This window comes from Suricata suricatta, chromosome 17 (genome assembly GCF_006229205.1).
Source record: "Suricata suricatta isolate VVHF042 chromosome 17, meerkat_22Aug2017_6uvM2_HiC, whole genome shotgun sequence".
NCBI lineage: Eukaryota > Metazoa > Chordata > Mammalia > Carnivora > Herpestidae > Suricata > Suricata suricatta.
This window is the reverse complement of record NC_043716.1, coordinates 46,999,385-47,024,102: the sequence shown is the minus strand read 5'-3', so window position 1 is coordinate 47,024,102 and position 24,718 is coordinate 46,999,385. Positions and strand designations below refer to the sequence as shown.

The 24,718-nt window shown below is 49.0% G+C and overlaps 1 protein-coding gene across 2 annotated transcripts in view; it reads left to right on the top strand.

The window, feature by feature from the left end:
• The window catches only part of RGS9 (regulator of G protein signaling 9), a 71,006-nt gene that overhangs the window by 38,267 nt on the left and 8,021 nt on the right, over nt 1-24,718 (top strand). For both annotated transcript variants that reach the window (XM_029928923.1, XM_029928922.1), the window contains exons 10-17: nt 4,005-4,034; nt 4,759-4,820; nt 6,756-6,869; nt 9,736-9,851; nt 13,770-13,857; nt 16,144-16,282; nt 18,621-18,706; nt 20,942-21,059. In XM_029928923.1, coding sequence (XP_029784783.1) covers nt 4,005-4,034; nt 4,759-4,820; nt 6,756-6,869; nt 9,736-9,851; nt 13,770-13,857; nt 16,144-16,282; nt 18,621-18,706; nt 20,942-21,059 — 753 coding nt within the window. The remainder of the gene's footprint in view (nt 1-4,004; nt 4,035-4,758; nt 4,821-6,755; nt 6,870-9,735; nt 9,852-13,769; nt 13,858-16,143; nt 16,283-18,620; nt 18,707-20,941; nt 21,060-24,718) is intronic.

Here is a 24,718-nt window from a genome sequence, read left to right as displayed (position 1 = left end):
TCATTTAATCCCCTCCCTCCTTTAATCCCCTTTTACAAAGGAAGAAAGAGACTTTCAAATACTTAATAACTCATGCAAAGTCGTATAGCCAGTAAGTGACAGAACCTGGAATCTGACCTGGACCTGATCTGAAAGTCCATTCTCTTTCCTAAGACTTAGCCCTCTCTCCAATCAAACTCTCTCTCTGACTTTTAGAAAAGTCCAGAACCCTCCCCTGTACCATCCCAGTGTACACACACCCTTAACAGGACAAGATACTCTGTATATACATCACGAGAAAGCTGTTTAAGAAAGAGAGTGTGGGAGAGGGGCAGAGAGAGAGGGAGAGAGAATTCCAAGCAGGCACTGCACTGTCAGCACGGAGCCCAATGTGGGGCTCGATCTCATGAACCACCAGATCATGGCCTCAGCCGAAGTCAGATGCTTAACCGACTGCCACACAGGCTCCTCTAGAAAGCTATTTTTAAATCTAGAAATAACCAGGAAAACCCATGTGGGAAATCCAAGATAGAGGTGGAGAAGCCTCAGGTTCTGCTATGCTGTTCCCAGAGGGTGATGGGTAATCCTGGGGATCAGAAAACAAACAGCAGACTGTTCTATCGATACAGGAGCCCTACTGGGGTAATTAAAATCAAATACAGTGAATTCAAATATGAAACATTTGAACACACTGAAGACTGAGAAAATGGGCTCAGATTGAGAGTGTGTGTGGTCATGATTGACTTGCAGAGACAGCTCCTCATGGAACCCAGAGACTGAGAATTTGGCTCCTTGAGTCTATGTTGGTTTGCTCAGGAGCCCTGTGCTCAAAGGGAGTTTGACCGTGGGTCTGGGGTATTTGGCAAGGAAGGTGTTTATGACTCGGGCTGTTGAACACAGGCCTTGTATGATCACAATCTTTACCATCGTTAGTGTTTTGTTATTGAGATATCATTAACATATAACATACATGAGTTTAAGGTGTATGATGTGATGATTAGAAATATGTATAAATAGAGGCGCCTGGGGGGCTCAGTTGGTTAAGCATCCAACTTCGGCTCAGGTCACAATCTTGTGGTTCATGAGTTCGAGGCCTGTATCAAGCTCTGTGCTGACAGCTCAGAGCCTGGAGCCTGCTTTGGATTCCATGTCTCCCTCTCTCTCTGCCCCTGCCCTGTTCACGCTCTGTTTCTCAAAAAAAAAAAAAAAGTTAAAAAAAAAGAAATATGTATAAATTGCAAAATGATGACCACAATAAGGTTAGTTAACACCTCCGTCCCTTCATATAAGTATGATTTTTTTGAGTGAGTGGTGATAACATTTATGATCTCCTCTCTTTGACAATGTTCAAGGATATAGTACAGCATTGTTAATTATAGTTTCCATGCAGCTGTGTGTTAGCTCCGCAGAGCTTTTTTATTGTATTGCCGAGTGTCTTGCCGTCATTAGTGTTGGTTAATGGGGGTTTCCCGTCTTTCTGTTTCATCTTGTGATGGGGGCTTTAGCTCTCTTTTTTAGTTTTAAATTAAATATCTGGACAGAGCCCTTCCATTGTGTAGCACCTGTCACTTGAAGGCAAAGAAGGAACTGGCGGGGAGAGTAGGCTATTTTCTGGTTCTTCAGGATCACTGCTCAGCTTTGCGAAGGGAAGATCTAGGTTTGAATCTTGGCTCAACCCATTACCGACCAGGAGATATTGAAAAAGTTGCCCTATAAGATCTCAGAGCCTCAGAGTCTGCAGCCGAAAATCAGAACGATAAAACCTCCCTCCCTTAAACGTGGTAAGGGATCCGAAAGATGTACATTACCTTGCACGAATTGCTAACTGGTTGCTATTATGCAAAACTTGAGCTTCCCCTTTGAACAGAAGGCACAGACCAGTAGCTACTATTTTTAGTCCATTTTAGCACACTTCTGGTAAGAGATTCTGACTGTATAGATTTGAATGCAAAGCCATTCTGACCCCAGGGTCCTTTTCTACCTGAAATGGTAGTCTTCTAAAACAGTGCCTTCTGTTAAGAGACCACGGGAACAGATAATCAGTTTGGGTTACCAAAATAGGGAACGTGTGGGGAGTGTCTTCAGCATTTTAGGTGGAAAAATGCTTTATTCTAATTTAAGTTTAGAAGACATCTCCATTTTTCTGGGCCTCCAAGAACATGGAAGCCATCATTTATCTGAGTTTTTGAAGTTTATTTATTTGGAGAGAGAGAAAAAGTGCACCCGCAGGGGAGGGACAAGGAGAGAGAGAGAGAGAGAGAGAGAGAGAGAGAGAATCCCAAGGAGGTCCTGTATTTTTAGCACAGAGTCCGACTTGGGGCTCATTCTCACAAACCCTGAGATCATGACCTGAGCCAAGATCAAGAGTCAGATGAGATTATGACCTGAGCTGAAATTAAGAGTCGGACACTCAATTGACTGAGCCACCCAGGTTCCCCTCATTTACTACTGTAACTTTACACTCCTCTCCCAAAAGCCAAGATGAATTCAAGACTGAGTTCAGGGATTCAGCCCAACCTACCACAGTGCCTACAGGGCCATCTTAAATAGAATGCGAGCTACAGATGGGGAAGCAAGTATGTGGCTTGAGTGCTCTCACAGGAGGCCACTCGGAATGGTGACAGCCATTCCTCAGGTATTCATAACAACTTGACCAATACAAACTGGGGGGAAAAACAAGCCACATTGCCAAACATGAAGCACATAACCAAACAACCTGAGCCCAGCAGCCATGGAAAGCTGAGTCCCAGAGTTGAACTGGAAGATTGTATCGGGCCCCATCCACTCATTAAAGGGGCTGAAGTAAGCTCATGCCTGGGGTGAGCAGGGCATCGTCTTTCTGGATTTTTTGAGATGGAGTAGAGTAATCCTGGATCCCAAAGGGGACTCCGTGTATAGGCTCTTAGAAGCTCCTGGAAACCGTTACCCTTCACACTTGTCTCCTACTAAAATGCTCTACAATCGGACATGTTTCCTTAGTGTCACTTTTCTGCTCAGTGCAATTCCTGGGAGTCAGGCACCGTTGGTGATTCCGGTCTCAGTTTTCTGAGATTTGATTGTGTCCAGGGGCTGCTTGGTGGTGACTCCCATACTTTAAGTTGATCCTCTTCATTCCTGGCTGCTACTATTCAAGTAGATTAACACAACCACATCTTCATTGGAAACAGAGTCAGAAGTCCAAGGGGACACTGTTTCCCTTAGCCAGCTAGCAAAATAAGCACTGGCCAATGAGCCCATGGACAAGGAATGAATGAAAGTCTAATCTGGAATGTCATATCCTTGTTTCCTTTCTAATTCTTCCTGGTTTCCATTTTACCTCATTAGTTTGCTTTTGTGTAACGGCTTTTCACAGGAAATCCTTTCTCCTGGGTGGGAGAGTAGGGAGAGTTACCTTAGAAAATTAAAGGCAGGTCTCTCTGCTTTGGACTCATGCACCCTGACTTCTTCCTTTATAGCACTTACCACATCTGTAATTCAATACTTATTTCTGTGATTCTATTTCACATATGTATGACCCACCATGCACTGTTAAGAGCAAGGGGACATGTCCTCCTTTAGCATAATTTCTGATGCGCAACAGATGCTCAAAAAAAACATCAGATGGGCCACGTGGGTGGTTCAGTCGGTTGGTTGGGTGTCCGACTCTTGATTTCGACTCAGGTCATGATCTCAGTTTGTGGGTTCAAGCCCCAGGTTGGGCTTTTGTGCGGATAGCATGGAACCTGCTTGGGATTCTCTCTCTCCTTCTTTCTCTGACCCTCCCCCCTCAAAATAAGTAAACCTAAAAAAAACGGGTATGGTAGTAAATCATACCTGTTTCCTCACCAAAACCTTAGTTGAATGATTTCTCCGGTGGTTGTATCGAATAAGGTAGAGGTGGTGGTGATGGGGGAAGTTCTATCTTTTAAGGAAGGACAGGTGAAATGGTTTTTTCATGGGTGGGGATTTTTATTTTTCAAATGAGTGTTTCAACTATAATGACTTAATGGCATCTGTTTAATGGCTTTTGCTTCTTTGTTTTGCAGAAACAAACAATCACTGCTGTCAGAAAAGAGGTAATTAGTTTCCCAGTCCCAGGGAAATTTGATTTTTAAATCTTCTCACAAAGTGTATGTACTTTGGCTTCATGTTCTGCCCTCAGTAATAAAATGAAGAACCACGTGTAATGTTCAAACACTTGTCTCCAAAGTAATGGATGGCATGGAATGACAAAGCATCTTTCGTAAGATCTACATGGATTGGCACTGACATTCGGGATAGGAGACACCCTCAGAAGGCACAGATCTGAGGGACATGGGAGTAAATGCCACGGTGTCTGCCTCCCCACCCCGGCCCCTGCTTCTACAAGTACAGGGCCACTCAGAATCTCTCTGAACGAGCACACTACCTATTTTGGCAAATTTTGTGACCAGGGCACAAGACAGAGCCCTGGGAAGCATTGGCTATTGAGGTTAGACCTGCTCTGTCAGCCAGAAGCACCTGAGGGAAAAGCCAAGCATTGTCCCCATGTCTTGATTTAATGTTCCTTAGAACTCTTTGTTTTTTCAATTGGTGCCTTTTCCCGGACTGATATGTGATGGGCTGCAGAGGCCCCTAATTGGGAGTTGGGGGTCCCCTGTCTACTGTGGGCCTGTGTCCTGTTAGTACTGAGGTGGGGGGCTTGAGGGGATGGGATGGGGGGCCGTGGCAGACAAATGGCTCCTGGTTCTGGAGGTCACATGTAAGTGCCACTCAAGGATGGGGAGGTTGGACGTCTTCTAACCAATGTGTCTCTTCCAGATCATGTATTATCAACAGGCCTTAATGAGGTCCACGGTGAAGTCTTCAGTGTCCCTTGGAGGGTATGTCTCTAATTAGTTGGTCTTGTTCAGGTTTGAACAAGAGGTGGGCAAGAGAACTTTCCACTTTCAGGCAAATTTGAGCAGTCATGGGTTGACGTTAGATCCTAAGGAACTCTGAGGGACAAAACTGGTCCCTTGAGGGTTAAGTTTCTGGTTCCTCAGTCTGCATAAGTGTCTAGGTCTCATCTTGGGCTAGACAAGATCAGAGATGGGAGGATTTATGTAAGTCTCATCTTTCTTGGGATCCGCTAAAGTGAGGATCGAAAAGGAGGGAAGAATTGACAGTTCATGGACCGTACCTTGGGGATCCATGGCAACCTGTGTTCCTATCATTACTCACTTGAATTTATTAGAGATGTCTGAGTTATGTTTGCTGGTTCAGTACACTTTCAAATTCCCATTGTTCATCTTTGACTTAAAATCCAATTAGGCTAAATTGGAAATTTACATTTGATCTATTGAACATTCAGGGTACCTTGCTCTAGTCCTTCATAGGACATTATTTAGGAGATACAAAAGGGTTTAGTGTCCCCCAAATGTAAGCAGTTATCCTTTTCAAGTGTGGAATTCACTTTAGGACCACTCAGCTGACTCAGATTTTCCTGCACACATGAAAATGGACTTGGCTTATTTCTAGGGAAGTACAGTGTGACTAATCATTTATTTTGACCGTGTAAGACTCCAGGAATGGTTCCGGTCAAGAAGGAAGGTATTATGTTTTGTCCTGTGCCTTTCCTCCAATGTGGTTAGGGGTTATGCTCTTTGAAATATCTTTGAGTATCTTTCTGCCCTTTCACCAATCCCTAGTTTGCAAACATAACACCGGCCTGAAAAAATGTGCCCTGACCTCACCCACATTTTTCAATGACTTCTGACTGCAGCTTTGTCACAGATGTGAGTGTGCCCCTGTACTCAGTGGACATTCACTTTGGGCTATAATGATGATCACTGTTTTATGACAAAGTAAAAACCATCTCCTCTGATGTTCCAGAAGCCCAATTTAATGAAACCAAACAAAAAGAACATTGAAGGAGACTCAAAGGCTATTGGATACTTTTACACCCATTTTCTAATTTTTATTTGTTTTAGTGCCTCATTGCCATTAAATGACATCTTTTGTGTTTGGACCTGTGGGCTAGTTTTCTTTTTTCCTCTCTTCAGTGGTCAACTGGAGAGGTCTTGCTGAGAAATAAGAGGGTCTTGGGAGAAATGAAGCCAAGGGACTTGCATTCTGCACAGAACTATAAACCTCGTGCTCTGGTATATCTCTAGAGCATGGATTCTGTTCTAGCGAAATCTCATGGCTGCAAGCAGACCTCATGGCAGGTGTCTCCCGTGTTTACCATGGATGACTTCCCCACCTACGGGGTGCAGGCACAGTAGGCTTTAAACTGCCCAAACACCAGGATATGTCTTGCCTAAGAAGGTCTAACTCACATAGAAGGAATTAGCTCCTGCTCAACGTTTACGAATGTGGGATTCACGTCTCAGTGAGACCAGAGGGTTTGAAGGATGACTCCAAGTTCCCAAACTTCCCCCTAAGGAAGGGATAGCAGAATCTCAGAGAGACTATGGCAGCCTCAGGCTTCCAGGACGCTGGTTGGAATTATGTGCAGACCTAGTCAGCTTTGAACTTTGAAAACTCAGGTTACAATATAAAGGGGCTTTATTTTAATAAAACAGGTACAGGAGAGAATTTGCAAAAGGGATTGGATGGGGAGAGAGCGTTTCATCTCACGAGTCGATCCAGATCAGATCCTGTCAAATACCTGTCATTCCCGAGGGCTATTAGAGCATCTTTCTAAGAAGAAAGTAATAAGTATGTAACTAAATCGATAAAGAGAAAAGGAGGGCAGGCTGGTCAGTCAGTCTGAGTATTGATTTTGTCTCTTGGGTGTTGAACTTCTAGGAAATCGTTTTCCATTTGCTTTTCAGGATCGTCAAATACAGTGAGCAGTTTCTGTCCAATGATGCCATCATGTCAGGCTGCCTCCCTAGCAATCCTTGGATAACAGATGACACCCAGTTCTGGGACTTAAATGCCAAATTGTATGTATTTGACATATTGGTGTTTTTTTTAAATAGGTTTTTAAGTTACAATTCACCCAATTAAAGTGTTCAATTCGGTGGTGACTACTGTATTCTTAGAGTCATGCAATCATTACCACAGTTAATTTTAAAGCATTTTCATCACCCAAATAACCCCCCCCAACCCCCCGCCTGAGAAAACTGCAAAACTATTTTCTGTCTCTGTGCATTTACCCGCTTTAGACGTTTCCTGTGACTGGAATCATATAATATGTGGTCTTATTTTGTGATTAGCTTTCTCTTCTACTGAGCATAATGCTTTCAGGGTTTACCTGTGTTACACAGTGTATTAGTACACCATCCTTATTTATGGATGGATGATATTCACTGGAAAGTTACACACTTTTTTATGCATTCATCGGTTGACGGACATTTGGGTTGTCTCGGTCTTTGAGCTGTTAGTAATAAAGTGCTGAGAACATTCATGCACAGATTTTCGTGTGGACATATGTTTTCATTTCTCCTGGGTGTGTACCCAGGAGTAGAACTGCTGGGTCAAATGGTAGCTCTGTATTAACAATATGTTGTTTTTGAAAAGAAAACGACCATCTTTATGGCTTTGCTTTTGTCGATATCTAATTAGAGAACAAGTAAGTTCCTGGAGGGCAGGGCCCTGCCCCTGCCTTGGCAATCATACCACTCACTCCGTGGCTCTGTTTTGTGAGCTCTGAGCAGTTGTCGATGCTGGTTGTGTCTACATGAGCTTGTTGTTTGCAAGAGAGACAAAGGCAGCAATGCAGAAGGAGAGCATCAGCCAATGAAGGAAGAAGAGAAGGTGTAATAGTCACGTCAGAGGGAGAGAGAGAGGAAGACGGGAGGAAGGAAGGGACTGGTTAGTGGATGAGGCGGGTAGGGTGATGGGAAAGATAGAGAGCCTCAGGTGCGTACGCAGTTTAGGTCACGGCCAACACCATTACCAGCTAAGGCCTGGGGAACATGCAGGCCGCACAGATCCAGCCAGGTAAACAGGCAGAGCTGGGGAACCCTTCCATTTACCCCTCCTGGGCTGCTGTGGGGGGCTGATGGGCTAAGAAGGGCACTCATCTGGAGTTGGGGTCACTTGTTGACTAATATCAGCTGCAGAGCCAAAGACTCTAGAACCACCTTCCAGAGAGGCTTCCCTCCTTCTCTGGGGTTCTAGTTATTAGGGTAGTTTTCCGGAGCCTACACCTGTCTCCCAGGGTGCCAGATAAGAAAAGTGACCTGAATCCTCTTGCGCACAATGATATGCAGTGTTTAGCTCTCTGTGGAGGAGAAGGCGGGTCACCTGGCCAGGAAAAGGGTTGTCCCAGGAGCATTTGGGACAGCTGCTGAATTTTAAATGAAATGGAGAGTATGGTATTGCAGCTCAAGGCAGAGATTTGCCAGGGGAGGTGGGGCGCTACTGGACAGATGCAAAATGGCACCCCATAGACAACAGGAAGCCTTGTTCTGAATGGTTTAGATCAGAAAGCTGTATTAAAATCACCTGGGAGACTTAAACACCAGAGAGCAAACAAAATCCACTGTCCAGCCTTTAACCCCAAAGACTCTTAATTGGCCTGGGCTACCCTCTTGGTTTTTAAAAGCTCCCATTGATTTTCATTAACAGCCGCGATTCATAATACTGGTCTAGAGCAGTGTGGGCCCAGGACCAGCAGCTGCAACATCACCGGAGCTTGCTAGAAATGCAAACTCTTGGGCCCCACCCACCCCTGTGAGTCGGAACCTCAAGGGATGGCGCCCAGCATTCTGTGTTTTGGGTTCTCCAGGTGATTCTGACACATGCTGAAGTTTGCATACCACTCTTCTTTATACATTTTTTGAGATCTGCTTCTTATGTGAGCCTTGGTCTTCTCAGCAATAATATAGACGTGGGGATGACAGTGGTCGGTTCGTGGCATTCTCTTAAGAGCCCTGTATGTAAAGAACAGCGCCTCACTGTGGGGACGCTCTGCAAGTGAGGGCTCTTAGTGTTATTACGTAATATTCCTGTTTTCGCACTGTTGGTTACAGGAGGCACAAACGTGCCTCCCTGACTTCAGATCCCACGGACGTGAATTGTACCCAGTCACGAGTCTAGCTGTTGTATTACTGGGAAGTGTGGGGTCGTGGACTTGGAAGCATTTGTTTCCAAGGGGCTGCGTTGGGTTCTGGAGAATTTCATAAGGAATGTAAAGAAAAGCCAACTCTTTCCCTGATTTTCTGGAATGTTAGACCTCTGCAAGTTGCACTCAAATGTCCTACCTGGTTGCAGGGAGACCCTTCTGAACACGGAGGGGGTGTGGGACTTGCATGTTGGAGGATGCTCTGGGAGTGGGTGCATTGGTGACCATAGGGTCTACCGGGCCTTGGGACCTGAGGGCAGGTAAAGGAGAAGCACAGGCTCTCTCCCACCAGATGCCCGTGGTGAAGGGTCTTGGGGTGGGGTGGCAGTGACCACAGCACCCGTCACCAGTGCCGCTCTGGAAATCTTCTCTGGTCTGGCAGCCTGGCCGGCCCTCTGCTGGCCAATCTCCACAAACCTTGGCGGGGCATCCGTGTTCTTTTTGGTGGAGTGTAAGGCTGTTGAAGTGGGCATCCTTCTCACCTCTGTCCCCACCCCCCCATAAGAGCCCCAGGGGACTTGTCTGCTTGCATCTTTCTAGCGAGTGATCACTTGGGTTGTACATTCATGCAGGGATTGAGGGGGGAGGGTCGGGTTGAGTCCTGGGCGGTGGGACTCATGAGCTTGGTGGGGCTCTCCCCCCTCTCCCCTTTGTCCCCTCGTCGGACCCCTCCTGGCACAGCCCCTGCCTTGCACTGTGTGTCTGGTGTCTGGTGCATTTACAAATCATCATCCTTGCAGGGTGGAAATCCCAACCAAGATGCGGGTGGAACGATGGGCGTTCAACTTCAGTGAACTGATCCGAGACCCCAAGGGCCGGCAGAGCTTCCAGTACTTTCTCAAGAAGGAATTCAGCGGTGGGTCTTGCAACTGCTTTGACACGTTTTTGTTTTGTTTGTTTATTTGTTTGTCTTACAATGTTTTACTTGTAGAAACACACCTGTTCTGTCTGGGTAAGGTTTCGGGGATTTCTCAGTCGATGGCGTCACAGCTCTGCGCATGCGCGCTCTTCCGCACGCGCCTCTTGGTCGTGCCCTTCCTGTCCCTTTCCATCCATAGTTGGGGGTGGGGAACGAAATCCATCCGTGTTAGCATTACTCGAATTTGCAAGGGCTCCGTCCCCCTGGCGGCTCTCACCCTTATTCTGGGCTCAGAGTCCCCGAGTCCCCCGTCCCCTGCCACAAGCCCTGGCCAGACCGGAAGCGGAAAACCAAGCTTTCTTCTTTTTGCCCCGCAGCCCGGTTTCCTTCAGCTCAGACCTTCTCTGTGCATTTGATTCAACGCGGAGTATTTTAAAAACACATCTGCCTGGATGCTGTCTCCAGAGGCTCCTTCTTTCTTTATTTTTTTGGTTTGGGGTGGGATCGCCCCTGGTCTGAAACCTTCCCCGGTGATTCTAGCATGTGGCTGTGCTCTGCTTCCTTCGGGGCCTTAGGAGTGTGTGGATTTCAGTAGGACGGGCGAGACCCCATTTTCTATGCCTGGTGTCCCAGAGACACGCTCTCTCGGGCTCTCAGCTTGGTAGGGAGGCGCTGGTAACTTCTGAAAACTCATTGCCCCGAGAAACATCTGGGAAAACTGAAAGGCCAGATTAAAACCTGTTTTATCAGGCCAAATGTTCAATTGGCTTTAGCAACCTTTTGCTGAAATATGTGCTTTTATGGGATTCGTTCATCTGCTTACTGAACCCCCCCAGCCCTGCGGAGCATCACATTTGAACCTCGATTCTCAGCTGCAGGCTCCCAGCACCCATTTGTCTAGGGGGTTGCGCCTGAACTAATCCCATTGTCCCAGGGGACAAGCCGTTAGCCCGTTTGTGTGATGCAGCACATCATATTATATGGATTCCTGACAGTCCTTCTCTCTAATCAAGCCTAACTGCCTTGATTGGATAAAACCCAGAATAGATGATGGGAAAGGCAAGGGCTTTTAGCTGGGGCCCCTGGAGCCACCGGAGAATAAGAGGATAGGGTGCCATCTAGTGGCAAAACGACAAACCACACCCTGGGCTGATCCCATCCTATTTCTTAGTGACAGCGAGATCACGTTGAAAAGATTTCCCTGTTAATTTCCCAGCAGTACTTCTGATGGGGCGCCTGGGTGGCTCAGTCAGTTAAGCATCCCTCCTGATTTCAGATTAGGTCATGATCTCACCCTCACAGCCAGTGGGTTCGACCCCCATAGGGCTCTCTCTGCCCTCCTCCCCCAATAAAAAAATCATTAAAAAGACAGTACTTCTGGTGATCTCGTGAGATTCCCAAGTCTTCAGATAGAAACAGGGAAGATGAATCATCAGTTTTCTTATATAATTAAAAATTTAAAACATTGAGACAGACTTCACATACTGTAAATACACAGACTATGTAATTCACATGCTATGACCCTTTTAAAGCGTACAAGCCAGTGGTTTTTAGTATATTCACAAAGTTGCACAACCGTCATCACTGTATAATTATAGAACATTTTCACCACCAAAGAAAGAAACCTCTTATTCAGAGTCGTTCCCTAGTCGTCTCTCTTCCTCTGCCCTCTCCCCTCCCCCCATCCTCAGCGATCACTCATTTATTTTCTATCTTCATAGCTGCCTATTCTGGACATTTCCTATAAATGGAATTATACAGTGTGGCTTTTGTCTTCTGTCGCACACATAGTGTTTTCAGGGTTCTCTCTGGTATAGCATTGAACGGTGGTGCTTCCTTTCTTGTCATGACCAAATAATATCCCATTGTATGGCTCTATCACATGGTGTCTATCACTCATCATTCAGTGGCCCGTGGGGTCGTTTAGACTTCTTGGCTATTGTGGATAATGCACATTCATGCCTGCGTTTTTTGTGTGTTCATTTAAGGTTTTATGGTAATAAAATATTTATAACATAAAATTATCATTTTAACCATGTTTACATGTATAGTTTGGTGGCGTTCAGTATCGTCAACAAGGCTGTGCAGCCGTCTTCACCATGCAGGTCCCAGAGCATTTTTATCTTTCCCCCCCGAAACTCTGTCCTCATTAAACACCAGCTCCCCCAGCTCCCAGAGACCGCCATTTTACCTTCTGTCTCTAGGAATGTGAGTGTTTCAGGTACCTCATATAAATAGAATCACATAATGTATTTTTTTGTCCATTTGGACCACTGGTGCATCCATGTGGTAGCGCATATTAGAATTGTATTGCTTTTCAAGGCTGAATCAGGCATCCAGGTGGCTCAGTCAGTGGAGCACCTGACTTCAGCTCGGGTCATGATCTCAGGTTGGTGAGTCTGAGCCCCACGTCGGGCTCGCTGCTGTCAGCACTGAATCCGCTTCAGATTCTGTTTCCCTCTCTCTCTGTCCCTCTCCCGCTCACACTCTCCCCCTCAAAAATGAATAAACATTAAACAAAAGAGGCTTAAGGCGGAATCATACTCCATTGTGGTATAGACCACATTCTGGCCATCCATTCATCTGCTGATGGGCATTTTTGCTTTGCACCTTTGGCTGTTGTGAATAATTGCTCATTTCACTTTAGCCTAAAGCAGTCAACTGTCTTTAGCCATGGGTAAGGTCGTCTGCACTGCACCTGCTGTGAAACTGATGGCTGTCCCTTAGAAGCATCACTGGCCTGGTCATTCATGCCTGTGATCTCAGTCCGCAGGACACCCTGAAGTTCATGTCCAAGAGGAGGGACCTCTGTAGAGTTACGGGACAGACCTCAACTAGTTTAGGATCGTGCAGCTTTATCCGTTCCGAAGCACCTAGGAGCTTTCCAGAAAATGCTGTGAAAGGAGACGAGGGGGTGCTCTTGTGTATTTCCCCATGCCACAGTGTGCTGCGATTCATGAGCACGTGCACACACACGCATACAATGCACCCGCCTACACATATACACACAAACATAACACACGCACACCCGCGCCCACAGGCATTTGCTGCCCCACTGGTGTGATCATCTTTATTTTCTCAGGCAAAAATGACCGCCTGGGACAGTGGCGCCAGAGTATTCGCCTTCTGTGTGGGTGCCATGGAGACGATTAGGGAGACGATTTAAGTTGCAAGGAAGCCAAGGCTCCGGAGGAGACTGGCTTTCCTTCTGGGGCCAGAGGAGCCGAGTCTGTCTGGCTCAGGCGACCCTCTGTTATGCCCCCCAGGGGCCAGGCCCTCCCTGAGAGTCAGTCCATCAGCGTCGCTGCTTGAGCAGCCTCTCTGGAAGGACCTTTGGCTGGAACACACCCTGGGGGGGTGCTAACAAAGAGAGGGGGTCTGTTCACACCACGGAGGCAGAAGCCACCTGCAGCCACTGAGCAGGAGCAAAGCAAACAGGGGTCTTTGTGAAGAGAGCTGGTCGTGTAGGAGATGTTTAGAAGCCTAATCATATGCTAATTTGTTCAAGCGATATTTGCTACCGCCAAATTCCAGGATGGGAAAGCCTGGGACAGTCCTCAGGTCTGACACATGAGCTCTGACCTGTGCCCCGTTGGGAAAGGCCAGCGTGCACGGTGGCCAGGTATGGCTGCGGAGGCTGTGGATGCCGATCTGGCTCATTTCAAAGACCACGTGTAGGGCAGGCACAAGTTTGCAAAGTTCTCCCAGGCTCTGGAAGTAAGATGTGGCCCCGTCTCTCGAGGAGTGTTCTGTCCCCCTCACAGGGTGCCCTGGCTTGCCCCACAGCGGGAAGAGGCTCCCTGGGCTGGGGACTGAATCCACCCCAACTGACCCGTCTCCTTTCTTTCTTCTTTTCTTCTCCCGCCTTGGCTCCTGCTTGGCTTTCATCTGCGTGGACCCCTCCTCCCCGTGCAGGGGAGAATCTGGGATTCTGGGAAGCCTGTGAAGATCTGAAGTACGGAGATCAGTCCAAGGTCAAGGAGAAAGCGGAGGAGATTTACAAGTGAGGACCAGCCAGATTTGTTGGGAGAGCTGCCTCGGGGGCCTCTGCTGGCCACCCCTCCCACCCCCATTCCGTTTGAGGTTGAGATCGAATGGGAGGGACCACATGCCTGGGGTGGGCCTCCGCCGCGGCACCTGCCATGCTATAGACTGACACCTCCTCGCTAAGGCTTGGGGCTTCCTGGGAAGAAAGTCCAGGAAGGCGCATGTTGTCACCACCCTGCACCAAGCGGGTGTGCTCCACAGTTAAAGAGAGCTCCCCTGAGTTACGGTGCAAAGTGCTCTGTCTCTGACTAAACCCCCTGTAGATGTCCTGAGAGGAGTGTTCGCGTGTGTGCGTGTCTGAGGGAGACAGCAGGTGGTGTAGGAAATCCGGTCCCCAGACCCCTTACGGAAGTCAGGACCACGAAGAGAGGGAGGTCCCCCGAGCCTCTGGGACCGTGCGCCCCGCTTGGGGTACAACCGTGCGCACATCTCTGGCTGTAGGCCCCGCTTGCTCATTCTAGCAGTGAGTCTGTTCTGCTCCAGCCCTGCCTTTCCCCCAAACTAGCCTCCGTGTTGCCCGGCAGCCAGGTGTTCTGGTTCAGAGGGCCAGGCCTGCCTCTCATGGCCACGTGGAGAGGGAGGGAGACTCGGCGCTGCCCAGGGGTGGAGCCGTGAGATCCGCACCCTCGCTCCCCGCAGCGGGGCGGGCCTTGTCTTGCTGTGGTGAGCTCCCCGCCAGTCCTTCTCCCTTCACTGGACGTAGCGGATGCCAGTCTTGGGCTCCAAGTACTCAGCCTGTTTGGGTCACACTCACATGCGTAGACATGGTTGTCAAAGCCCCACCGGCGTGCTGGGCTGGGACCAGCCCTCTGCAGCCAGCAGACTGTGGCGCTGAGCCTGGGGCAGCAGGCCAGGTGGCCCCTCCCGTCCGTGCACTCGTCCATCTGCACCTCTGGTATCCTTCCAATGGACCCAGAATGGACCAGGGCAACTCTGGGCAAGGCACCAATAACACCAAAGGCAAGAGCTCAAGGGTTCGTGCCTCGTAATGTGCAAGCTCCTGCTCTTGCCCAACGGTGTGCCCACCTCCTCTGGCACAAAGACTGTGCGCTCTGAGAGGAACGGGTGAGGGCGGGATTGTGGTTCCGGGGAGGTCCTGTGACATCCCTCCCTGGAACAGTGGCCCTCGACTCCTGCGTGCATGCGCGCGCACACACACACACACACACACACACACACACCCCAACTCCAAGAATCCACTGTAAGAAAACTAGCTGCTTCCCCTTTATATCAGCTTCCTTTCTCCCCAGGCTCTCCAGGTATGTAATCATAGTCTGAATTATTTAGTCTATTTATTTTTGAGAGAGAGAGGGGGACAGAGAGTGAGTAGGGGAGGGGCAGAGAGAGAGGGAGACAGAGAATCAGAAGCAGGCTCCAGGCTCTGAGCTGTCAGCACAGAGTCCAATGCGGGACTTGAACCCATGAACTGCGAGATCATGACCTGAGCCAAAGTCGAATGCTTAACCGACTGAGTCCCCCAGCGCCCCTAAATCCCCAAATTTTAATGTACAGCTTCAGAGTGTAGCAAAACGTCCGCACATCTCTCACCCTGGAAGAACTCAGAAGGGAGCACTAGAGAGCCGCGTGACTGGATCTGGGTTCTCACTGGGGCTGTCAGCAAGGATGCCCTCGTCATCCACCCTCTGGGAGCTGGGACTGTGGGTTGCTGCCCGGCCCGGCATTTGAGATTCATTTCTAAATGCAGCTAGGGCTCCTGGCTGGCTGTCCGTGGAGCAGGCCACTCTTGATCTCAGGGAAGTGGGTTTGAGCCTCACATTGGGCATAGAGATGACTTGAAAATGGTTTTTGCTAAATGCATCTAGGCTGGGCCAAAGGAGAGCAGGGGCCCTGCAACACCTGTTTGGAGGTGTCTCAGCCTGGTTCCAGGTGGGCCCCAAATCCTCGTAAATAAGGCAGAAGGCAGTAAGTTGGAAACCAGATTCTTTATTCTAATGGCTGGTGTTCTCTCTCTGGAGATAGGAGCGCTAAAGTGACGTATTCCCTGTCTGAATACTGGTGCGACTGTTTTCTTGCTTCTAAGAAATGCCACTTGACAACCTGTTCAGAGTCTTTATTATCTCCTAAAGAAAAAAGGACCGCTTTCATTCCGGGTGACCTGAGTCATGTCAATTCCTCCTTCCCAAGCAGCTGCCAACTTTCAGTACCGGACTTGAGTTAGCTACTTAGTAACATGTTTCTCCCTTGAGTTAGCTACTTAGTAACATGTTCCTTCCGGCTCCAGGCTGTTCTTGGCCCCAGGAGCCAGGCGGTGGATAAACATAGACGGCAAGACCATGGACATCACCGTCAAGGGGCTGAGGCACCCTCACCGCTACGTGCTGGATGCCGCACAAACCCACATCTACATGCTCATGAAGAAGGTAGGCGGGGCCTGTGCTGATGGCGGGGCAGGGGTGAGGCAGCCCTCCCTGGCCCAGGTCCCAGGGAAATTCCTTAGGGGAACCGAGGGGTGGGGGGGGAGGCTGGGTGGCTTCTGCCTTGCCAGTGTAGAGATGCGGGATGGTCAGCTTGCACCCACCGGTCTGTCCACTGGTCTGGAACCTTGCTGAGCCCCCAGTCCTGGGGGCTGGGAAGGATCGCTTACAGGTGCTGTGTGCGTCCTTGTGGGCCATCGCTCTGCGGTCACGGAACAGGCAGTCGTGCCATTGGTGATGATAAAATTGCTGTAATAGCTCTTATTTACCGAGGGCTTTGGAGGTGCAGTCTTGGTGCAACGCATGGAGCTTTGTATCAAGATCGACCTGCAGGATAAGTCTTGCTTCTCCAGAGTCCAGTGGTTTGTCCAGGGTCCCCTGGTGGTGGGGTGGAGAGTCAGTCTGAGCCTGCCTGCATCCAGAGGCTGACCTCTCAGTCTCTTCCTGAGAATGGTGGCAGGTCGGGTGGTCCTGGCCCTACGCAAATATCTCATGTCATTGGAGGATGGGGGGGTTAGTACCCAAAAGAGACAGATTTGGTGTGATTATGATAAAACCCTGTGGGAATTCAGGTAGGCTTAGGCATTAATTTTTCTAAACATGTTTGCTTATTTATTTTGAGAGAGAGGGAGAGGGAGAGGGAGAGATTGAGAATCCCAAGCAGGCTTTGTGCTGTCAGCTCAGAGCCCAAGTCGGGGTTCAATCCCACAACCCTGGGATCATGACTTGAGCCAAAATCAAGAGTTGGATGCTTAACTGACTGAGCCACCCAAGCGCCCCACATTTTGATTCTTAAAATGTGGGGTTTTCTTAATTAAAAAGAAAGGGGGGCACCTGGGTGGTTCAGTCGGTTGAGCATCTAATGTTGGCTCAGGTCATGATCTCGCGGTTTATGAGTTCAAGCCCTGCGTCGGGCTCTGTGCTGACAGCTCAGAGCCTGGAGCCTACTTGGGATTCTGTGTCTCCCTCTCTCACTGACCCTCTCCGGCTCATACTTGGTTTCTCTCTCTCTCAAAAATAAATAAACATTAAAAAAATATTTTTAAATGTGTTTTTTATACAGCCTTTTACAGAGATACCCAGGGAAGCCAGATAGTAGCCAGAAAAAAACAGAGTCGTGGGTAACTTAAGGACAGTGTACATGCCTCGTGGATAGTGTGTCACTGGAGGCTGTGTCCTATGGCAGTAAACTGAACATGACCCACCAATCTATAATCCCCACTCCCGACTCTGTCCTAGTTCTTGGAACTTTTACTGCTTAGTCTTTAGAATGGTACTGTTTTGATAAATTAAAAAAAACTCTTGGTCCCTACATTGTTACTCTTGGTCCCTACATTGTTGCTGTGGGCTTTGTTCCATATTTGTTTTAACGAGAGTTTTGAGTTCAACCTGTGAGTGACAAGAATTTGTGAAGCGAGTTCTCTGAACCTAGAAATACCTACTAAGAGGAACCTGAGTCTTGGTTTTTCTTTTTTTTTTAAGTTTATTCATTTATTTTGAGAGAGAGAGAGAGAGCATTCGTGAGAGGGGCAGAGAGAGAGAGAGAGAGAGAGAGAGAGAGAGAGAGAGAGAGAGAGAGAGAGAGGGAGAGAGAGGGAGGGAGTGGGGGGAGAAGAGAGAGGAGAGAATCCCAAGCAGGCTCTGCATTGTCAGGGCAGAGCCAGATGTGGGGCTTGAACTCACCAGCGAGGTCATGAGCTGAGCTGAAATCGAGTCAGACACTTAACTGACTGAGCCACCCGGGTGCCCCCTTGTTTCTTATTTTTTACTTCTTTTGCTTTTATACCTAAGTTCCGGGCAGAAAGGGATGTTCGTGGGCATCAACATGGGCTCCATGCTTATGGCTGTTCACTTTCCTTGGAGGCAGTTGCTGGGTGGCAGAGGTGGGATATGGTGTCCTCTCATGCTTCCTCAACTGAAACCCTCGTTGGTGGATTTTAGCGTGGGGGATTCTAGAAAGTTCTCTAAGTCAAAGTGCAGCAGAATCAGCGAGAGGCTTGGGAAGACTCCAGTTGTCCCATCCCGGGCATTTCTGACTTAGTAGGACTTGGAAGGAGGCCTCAAGATGAGCGTTTGTTGCCAAGTGAGATCGACTCTGCGGGTCTGGGGACCATACTTGGCATCGGCCGCGTTAGCCACACATCTGAATGCCTTTCACACAAGGGCACAGATTCTCTTAACTTTGCCATCTGCCCACCCAGGGAGGGCTTGAAAACAGCGAGTGCATGTGTTTGATTTGACACCTCCCCTCTCGTAATTACTGTTTTTCTCTTGCCCCCCCTAGGATTCTTACGCCCGCTACTTAAAATCTCCAATCTATAAGGAAATGCTGGCCAAGGCTATTGAGCCCCAGGAAACCACGAAGAGAAGGCAAGTGCAATGGTCTGTAATTGCTGGCTGCCTGCGGTTTTGTTTACAGAAAAGTGAGGGTCTTTTTCAGCCAAATGGCCATGATGGAGATATTTGCTTGATGAAAATATTGGGAATTGGGAAGGACTTTTTAGGGCTATGATTGCCTCATTGGCTTCGTAATGCCTTGAATTCACCCCAGCAAGATTTCCTTGGTAATTATTGCCAGCATGTTTTATTTCTGGTTTGAAAAAGTGCTGATGATCAGACTCATAATTACCCTATGGGAAATGGAAGCATCTCATTGGCTTTTTAATTGGTGACACTTCTTGGGGCGCCTAGGTGGCTCGCTTGGTTAAGTGTCCAACTTCGGCTCAGGTCATGATCTCGCGGTTCATGAGTTCGAGCCCTGCATCGGGCTCTGTGCTGATGGCTCCGAATCTGGAGTCTGCTTCAGATTCTGTATGTGTGTGTGTGTGTGTGTGTGTGTGTGTGTGTGTGTGTGTCTGCCCCTCCCCAATTCATGCTCTGTCTCTGTCTCAAAAATAAATGAGCATTTAAAAAAAATTTTAAAACTTGCTACACTTCCTTACCTTGAAACTGATTTGTGGGAATTAAATTAGCGCCATCCGTATATCCTAGGAATGTCCTAACTTTAGAGAGCATAGCAGACTATACATCTCAAGAAACACGGTGGACAGATGGGGGGAAAGCACAGTGACATTCTAAGCATTCTTGTTGACTCCAGGGACTGCCTTTCAGCAAGTCCGTGCTCGCCTTCCTCATTGGAGATATGGATCCTCTCATCTGGCAGAACCCTTGGGCAAAGGATGCAATGTTCTGAGGGCAGTTTGAACCCTTTTCTGGAGGGAGTGAAAGAAGACTCAATAGGGAGAGACTGAGGATTCAAAACAGGAATCCAACGTCAGCTTGAACAGACATGGGACTTCGAGGCAGGAGTGGGGGGTGCGGCGGGGGTGGGGGTGTTCCCAGTGACAGCACGTGGTCTGTCCATCCCCCACCATGGTTAGTAAATGTTCTCCTGTTTGCGGGCTCGGCCCATGCTGGGCTCTTTTCCAGCATCTCCAGTCAATTCAAAAGAGGAGTGGTTGGACGGGAGCCTTTATCAAAGAAGCTTAAAAAAAAAAGCCTAAGTTAGTTCCATTCTCCAGGATAATGGGCCTCTTATGAAAAGGAGAGAAAGGAGGGCTTTGTGGTGCTATTCTTCTAGGTTTGCCTGGTAAGGAAGGGAGTTCAGGGTCCCTGGGGGCTTGAAAGCTTCTCCTTGAAGCCACAAGAAAGGGGGCGTAATCGCTCTAGAAGTTCTGCCAGAAAGTAGTGGGGAAGCAAAGGGAGTCTTGTATTTCTCTCTCCAGATATTTTATAAGTAGGGGCCAGACCTGAGAAACCAGCCGGGATCTTTTCTGGAGCTCCCTGGGGGGGCCTTGGATGGGGGGTGGCCTGAGGCCCCGGATGTCACGCTTGCCTTATTGTGGGGAATGGTGGTCCGTTAATGACCCTGTGAGTGAGGACACACGTGGGATGCTTTTGTAAGGAGGGGAGCCTAGCCCGTCAGCGTGTGGGGCTCGCGGCGCGTGGGGGTCTGTCCCATGACCTAGGAGTGTAAGACAATGTGTGAAACTTAATTCCTCTAGAGCAAGTTAAATCGAGCCCCAAAGTCCCCACAGGGCTGGGCTGGTGGGAGACCCAAGTTCAACTGTGACTTGCTGGTAGGACAGCCCTCTTCTTCCCTAGTGCAGACACAAGAGTTCTCTGGGCTTTTGTAGCCCGGAGATTTGGGGGTGGGGGCCTGGGTTTGAAGTCTACCCTCGCTGCTCAAGTGCTTACTTTCCCCCAGCGTGGGGGTGACTCCGCTGCTCGCTGCTGCCTGCGTCGCTCAGATACCTGGAGCTTCGTCCAGGTCCCCAAGGCCATGGGAGAGAGAGTTGGGGCCCAAGAACCCACGTTTGACTCCCTGAGAGGTTGTGACTCATGTGGTGCGTGCACACAGCACCAGCAGCCCACCGGCCCTCTCCAGGCCTCCCCCCACTTTCTTTGCTGGTCTAGCCCAGCCCTCTTGGACAGCCCGGCCCTTTCCCTCCTTCCCAGAACCTTGGCTTTTGAAGCCAAATGGGAGAATGAGGGAACGAGCCCAGATTCAGATCCTGCAGCCCCGCGTCCTACTAGGTGCCACAGTGGTGCTGCTGGGTGAGCCGTGTGGCTTTCCACCAACCACAGCCTTGTCCTTCCTTCCAGCTCCGGCCTCCCGTTTATGCGGCGCCACCTGCGCTCCAGCCCGAGCCCCGTCATCCTGAGGCAGCTGGAAGAAGAAGCCAAGGCTCGAGAAGCAGCCAACACGGTGGACATCACCCAGGTCATGAGCAAGCTGGACCGGAGGAGCCAACTCAAAACAGAGCAGCCTCCTAAATAGATCTAGAATCCCTGGGGGTGGGGGTGTGCATGCGGGAGAGGCACACAAAGAAAGGCAGGGTCAGAGTCTAGAGGATTCTGTGCCCTGTTGAGGGGGTGGTGGGTAGCCAGGTGCATGCCATAGCCCCCTGACCTCCTTCAGGGTCACGTCCCAATGTCACTGCAACTAGAGCTAGTCTTCTTGCTCCAGTTCGTGGGGGGTCAGGGTCAGCAGCGGGAGGTGGGGAGGTCACTTGACTCAGGTGGTGCGTGACTTACTTAGTAAGTACTTACTTGGCACTTACCCTCTTAGCGAGGGGGCTCTTGGAGTGGGAAGCACAGAGAAAACAGAAATGGTGTAGCATTGTTTGTTTTGGAAAATGAGCAGGAAGACCCCCCAAGTCATAGTTCTTTCAGGCACATTCTCAAATAGCTTAATGAAGCGCTTTCCCCCACCCCTCCAATCAGACTCTACTTCTAAAGCAGCCTGAGATACCTCTGGGACTCTCGATGCAGGGTCCCCTGTAGATGCACTTCCTCCCCACCCCCCCGCCCCTTGGGTTCCTCTGTTACACCTTCTGGAACGGCCCTGCTGAGACATTCCTCTTGAGCCTGTTCTTAGTCACAGTTAGTGAGGGCTGGTGAACTCCCTCCTTCCCCGTTGTCTCCCACCTCCTGACATCTGCTAGAGGAGCCAGTAGCTGGTAGGGGTGAAAGACTCAGCCGGAAGCCTCCAGGACGGTCAAGGTGAAATGATGAAAGTCATATGGTTTTGGATAAAGGAAAGGCAATAGTGACTTCATTCGTGGGAAGAGGGATGGTAGATAGCTTGGACATTTCCAAGATGAGTTAGGGTCAAAGATAATCGTCTTTTGGATATTTTATTTATTTATTTATTTTGCGGGGGGATGAGGGGGAGAGAGAGAGAGAGAGAGAGAGAGAGACAGACAGACAGACAGAGAATCCTAGAAGGCTCCAGAGCCTGGCTCAGAACCTGATGCAAGGCTCGATCTCAAGACTGTGAGATCATGACCTGAGCTGGAATCAAGAGCTGGACACTTAACCAACTGAGCCACCAGGCGTCCCTCCTTTGGATTTTTCTAGATATGGGTGCTTCTCTCCTCTGCAGCTGTAGACTAGACCAGCCCTGTGGTCAGGGAGGAGAAAGAGGACAGGTCACACTCTGACCTTGGGAGGCCTGTAAGGTAATTCTTGAAGTTAGCCTGACCTCATACACCTGTGTGAGAAGGCAAAGGCGATAGAACCAGTCAGCAAGCAAGGGACTGACATTACGCAGCAAAAAGACTCACTCAACCAACCAGCATGTCTAGTGAGTGTTTACTGAGGTACTAGGCAGTGGTGGATACAATGGCCATGGTCTTTGTCATGGAACTTATAGCCTGGGTCTGACGAAAAATAATGAAGCCAACGGTATCAGTAGCCATTGCTGTATGGCAAACAACTGCAACATTAGAGCGTCATCCAAGAATCAGTGTTAATTGCTCCTGAGTATAGGGTCCTCTGTGTGGCTCTGTTGATCTTGCTGGAACTCACTGCCATGCCTGGGGCCTTGATCTTTGGTAGACTATGCTGGGATGAGCGGAATGATTCTTCACTGCTTCTTGTGCCTCTTGTCCTCCAACAGCCTGGCTTCGGCACGATCTATGGCGATGGCGGTGGCACGGGAGTAAGTGGAAATGCGTAAGAGTCTTGAGGTGTAGGCTTAGATCTGGTTTCCACCTCATCTCCTTGGCCAGATCAAGTGACAAAGCCAGGCTAGGATCAACGGGCGAGGAAATCGACTCTAGGTCTTTAGCATGAGAAATTTTAAAGTCTTATTGCAACAGACATGGAGACAGGGAGGGATGAAGAATTAGAGGCATGACTGCGATCAACAGCACAAATATATGATTAAACCTGTAGAAAGTGTTACAAAGGAAGTGGATGTGGTGCCGTGATAGGGAAGGAGGGAGACGTGCACACAACATAGGCCTCTCCAAGGTGGTGACAGATAAGCAGAGGTGGAGTGAAAGTTGGCCATACAAAGAATGTGGGCGGGCAGGGAGAACCTTCCAGGTGGAGGGGACTGCATGCGTGAAGGCCCATTGGGGGAAGTGACTCGGGGTGAACCATAAGGCCAGGTGAACAGAGCCTGGTGGGTGTGGGGGCAAGGGTACAACAGGAGGTTAGAGAGGTGGGCAAGGCCAGGTCACTGGGGATGTTTTAGGCCGTTGTAAGGAGTGTGTGGTTCTTGGTTTCATGTTAGTGAAAAGATTCCATTACTGTCTCCATTTTCCCTAGTCAAGACTAGTTTACACTCTGAAAGAACAGTCTCAGGTAAGCTTTGGTCATCTCTCGTTTGAAGAGCATTGCAAGTTTTCCAGTGCAGGGAGGGCACCGCGAGAAGAAATTTCAGGTGTTGGCCATTATATACCGAGTGACGTGACAGGGGCCATGTCTGCCTCACTTATTACGTGGGATCTCAATCCTGAGACTTGCTGGGCTCTGCAGAAGTATGTGAGACACAAATGGATGAACGAACAGAAGAAGGAAGGGTGGGAAAGGGCCCTGGATTTGGACAAGGCCTCTCGGTCTCTGGTCTACCACTAGCCACGTGGTCTTGAACAAGTCACTTATGATCTCTGCTTCCTGGTTGGTGAAGTGAGGGGCTGGGACCAGATCCATGCTTCTCGTAAGACTCTGTTGAGTTCCAGGAGGGGTGCCCAGCCTCAATTTTACTTGAAGATTTGGGAATGGGAGGACACTTAGGTAATTAAAAAAATTTTTTTGCATTAAAATAATCATGAATATATTATGAATTAGAATGCAAAATGTACATGAATTTTTTAAGATAAAAATGGAGACATCAAAGATGTTTCATGCTTGGATGTGGCAGGTTTAGGCTTTGCCCTCAGACTCCTGGGAGAGGATGTTTACCCAGCTCTCCTGCTGTTTGTCCTACTTTCCTGAGAAAGTTTGAGAAGCACGAAACCAGAGATGCACTCTTGCTTCTAGTTACCCCATACGAGCTGAGATCACGTACCTGCACAATGACGGTGAGGATGGCAGGGGCCAAATACTTCATGAGTTCCTCAGGTTACAAAGTGTGTCGTGTTCGTCTTTGACTCAGCCCTCCACCTCCCCCAAGTGAGATGTCGCTCATCCCCCAGCCGACCCCGGGGGCTCTGTATCTGGCACATAATAGGTACACCACACACATTAAAGGAAACCTTCTCAACATCAGATGCACAAGGATCCCACAATCTAAAGAGAGGCCCAGGCATGCAAACCAAGTCAGTTACCACTCTTTATTGGATAAATGCATCAGTAAGGAATCTAGACAAATGCACCTGAAGGAATGTAGGATAAATGGCTTCGCTCCTGGATAGCAGCAGGTGCATCCCAGAAGTTTCTAAACCCCTGTTCTATGTAAGAACCAGTGACGGCTGCCAGGACAGATACAAAAATGGGCAAGACGTTCTGTGCCCTCAAGGGGCTGGCATGGGTGCCTAGATGCAAACAGCTGCAACGAGAGATGGGATTGAGGCTGGGTGGTGTATGGCAATGGGAAGGGCACAGAGATGGGAGAGGATTGTCTGGCCTGGAGGACTGAGGGAGAAATCT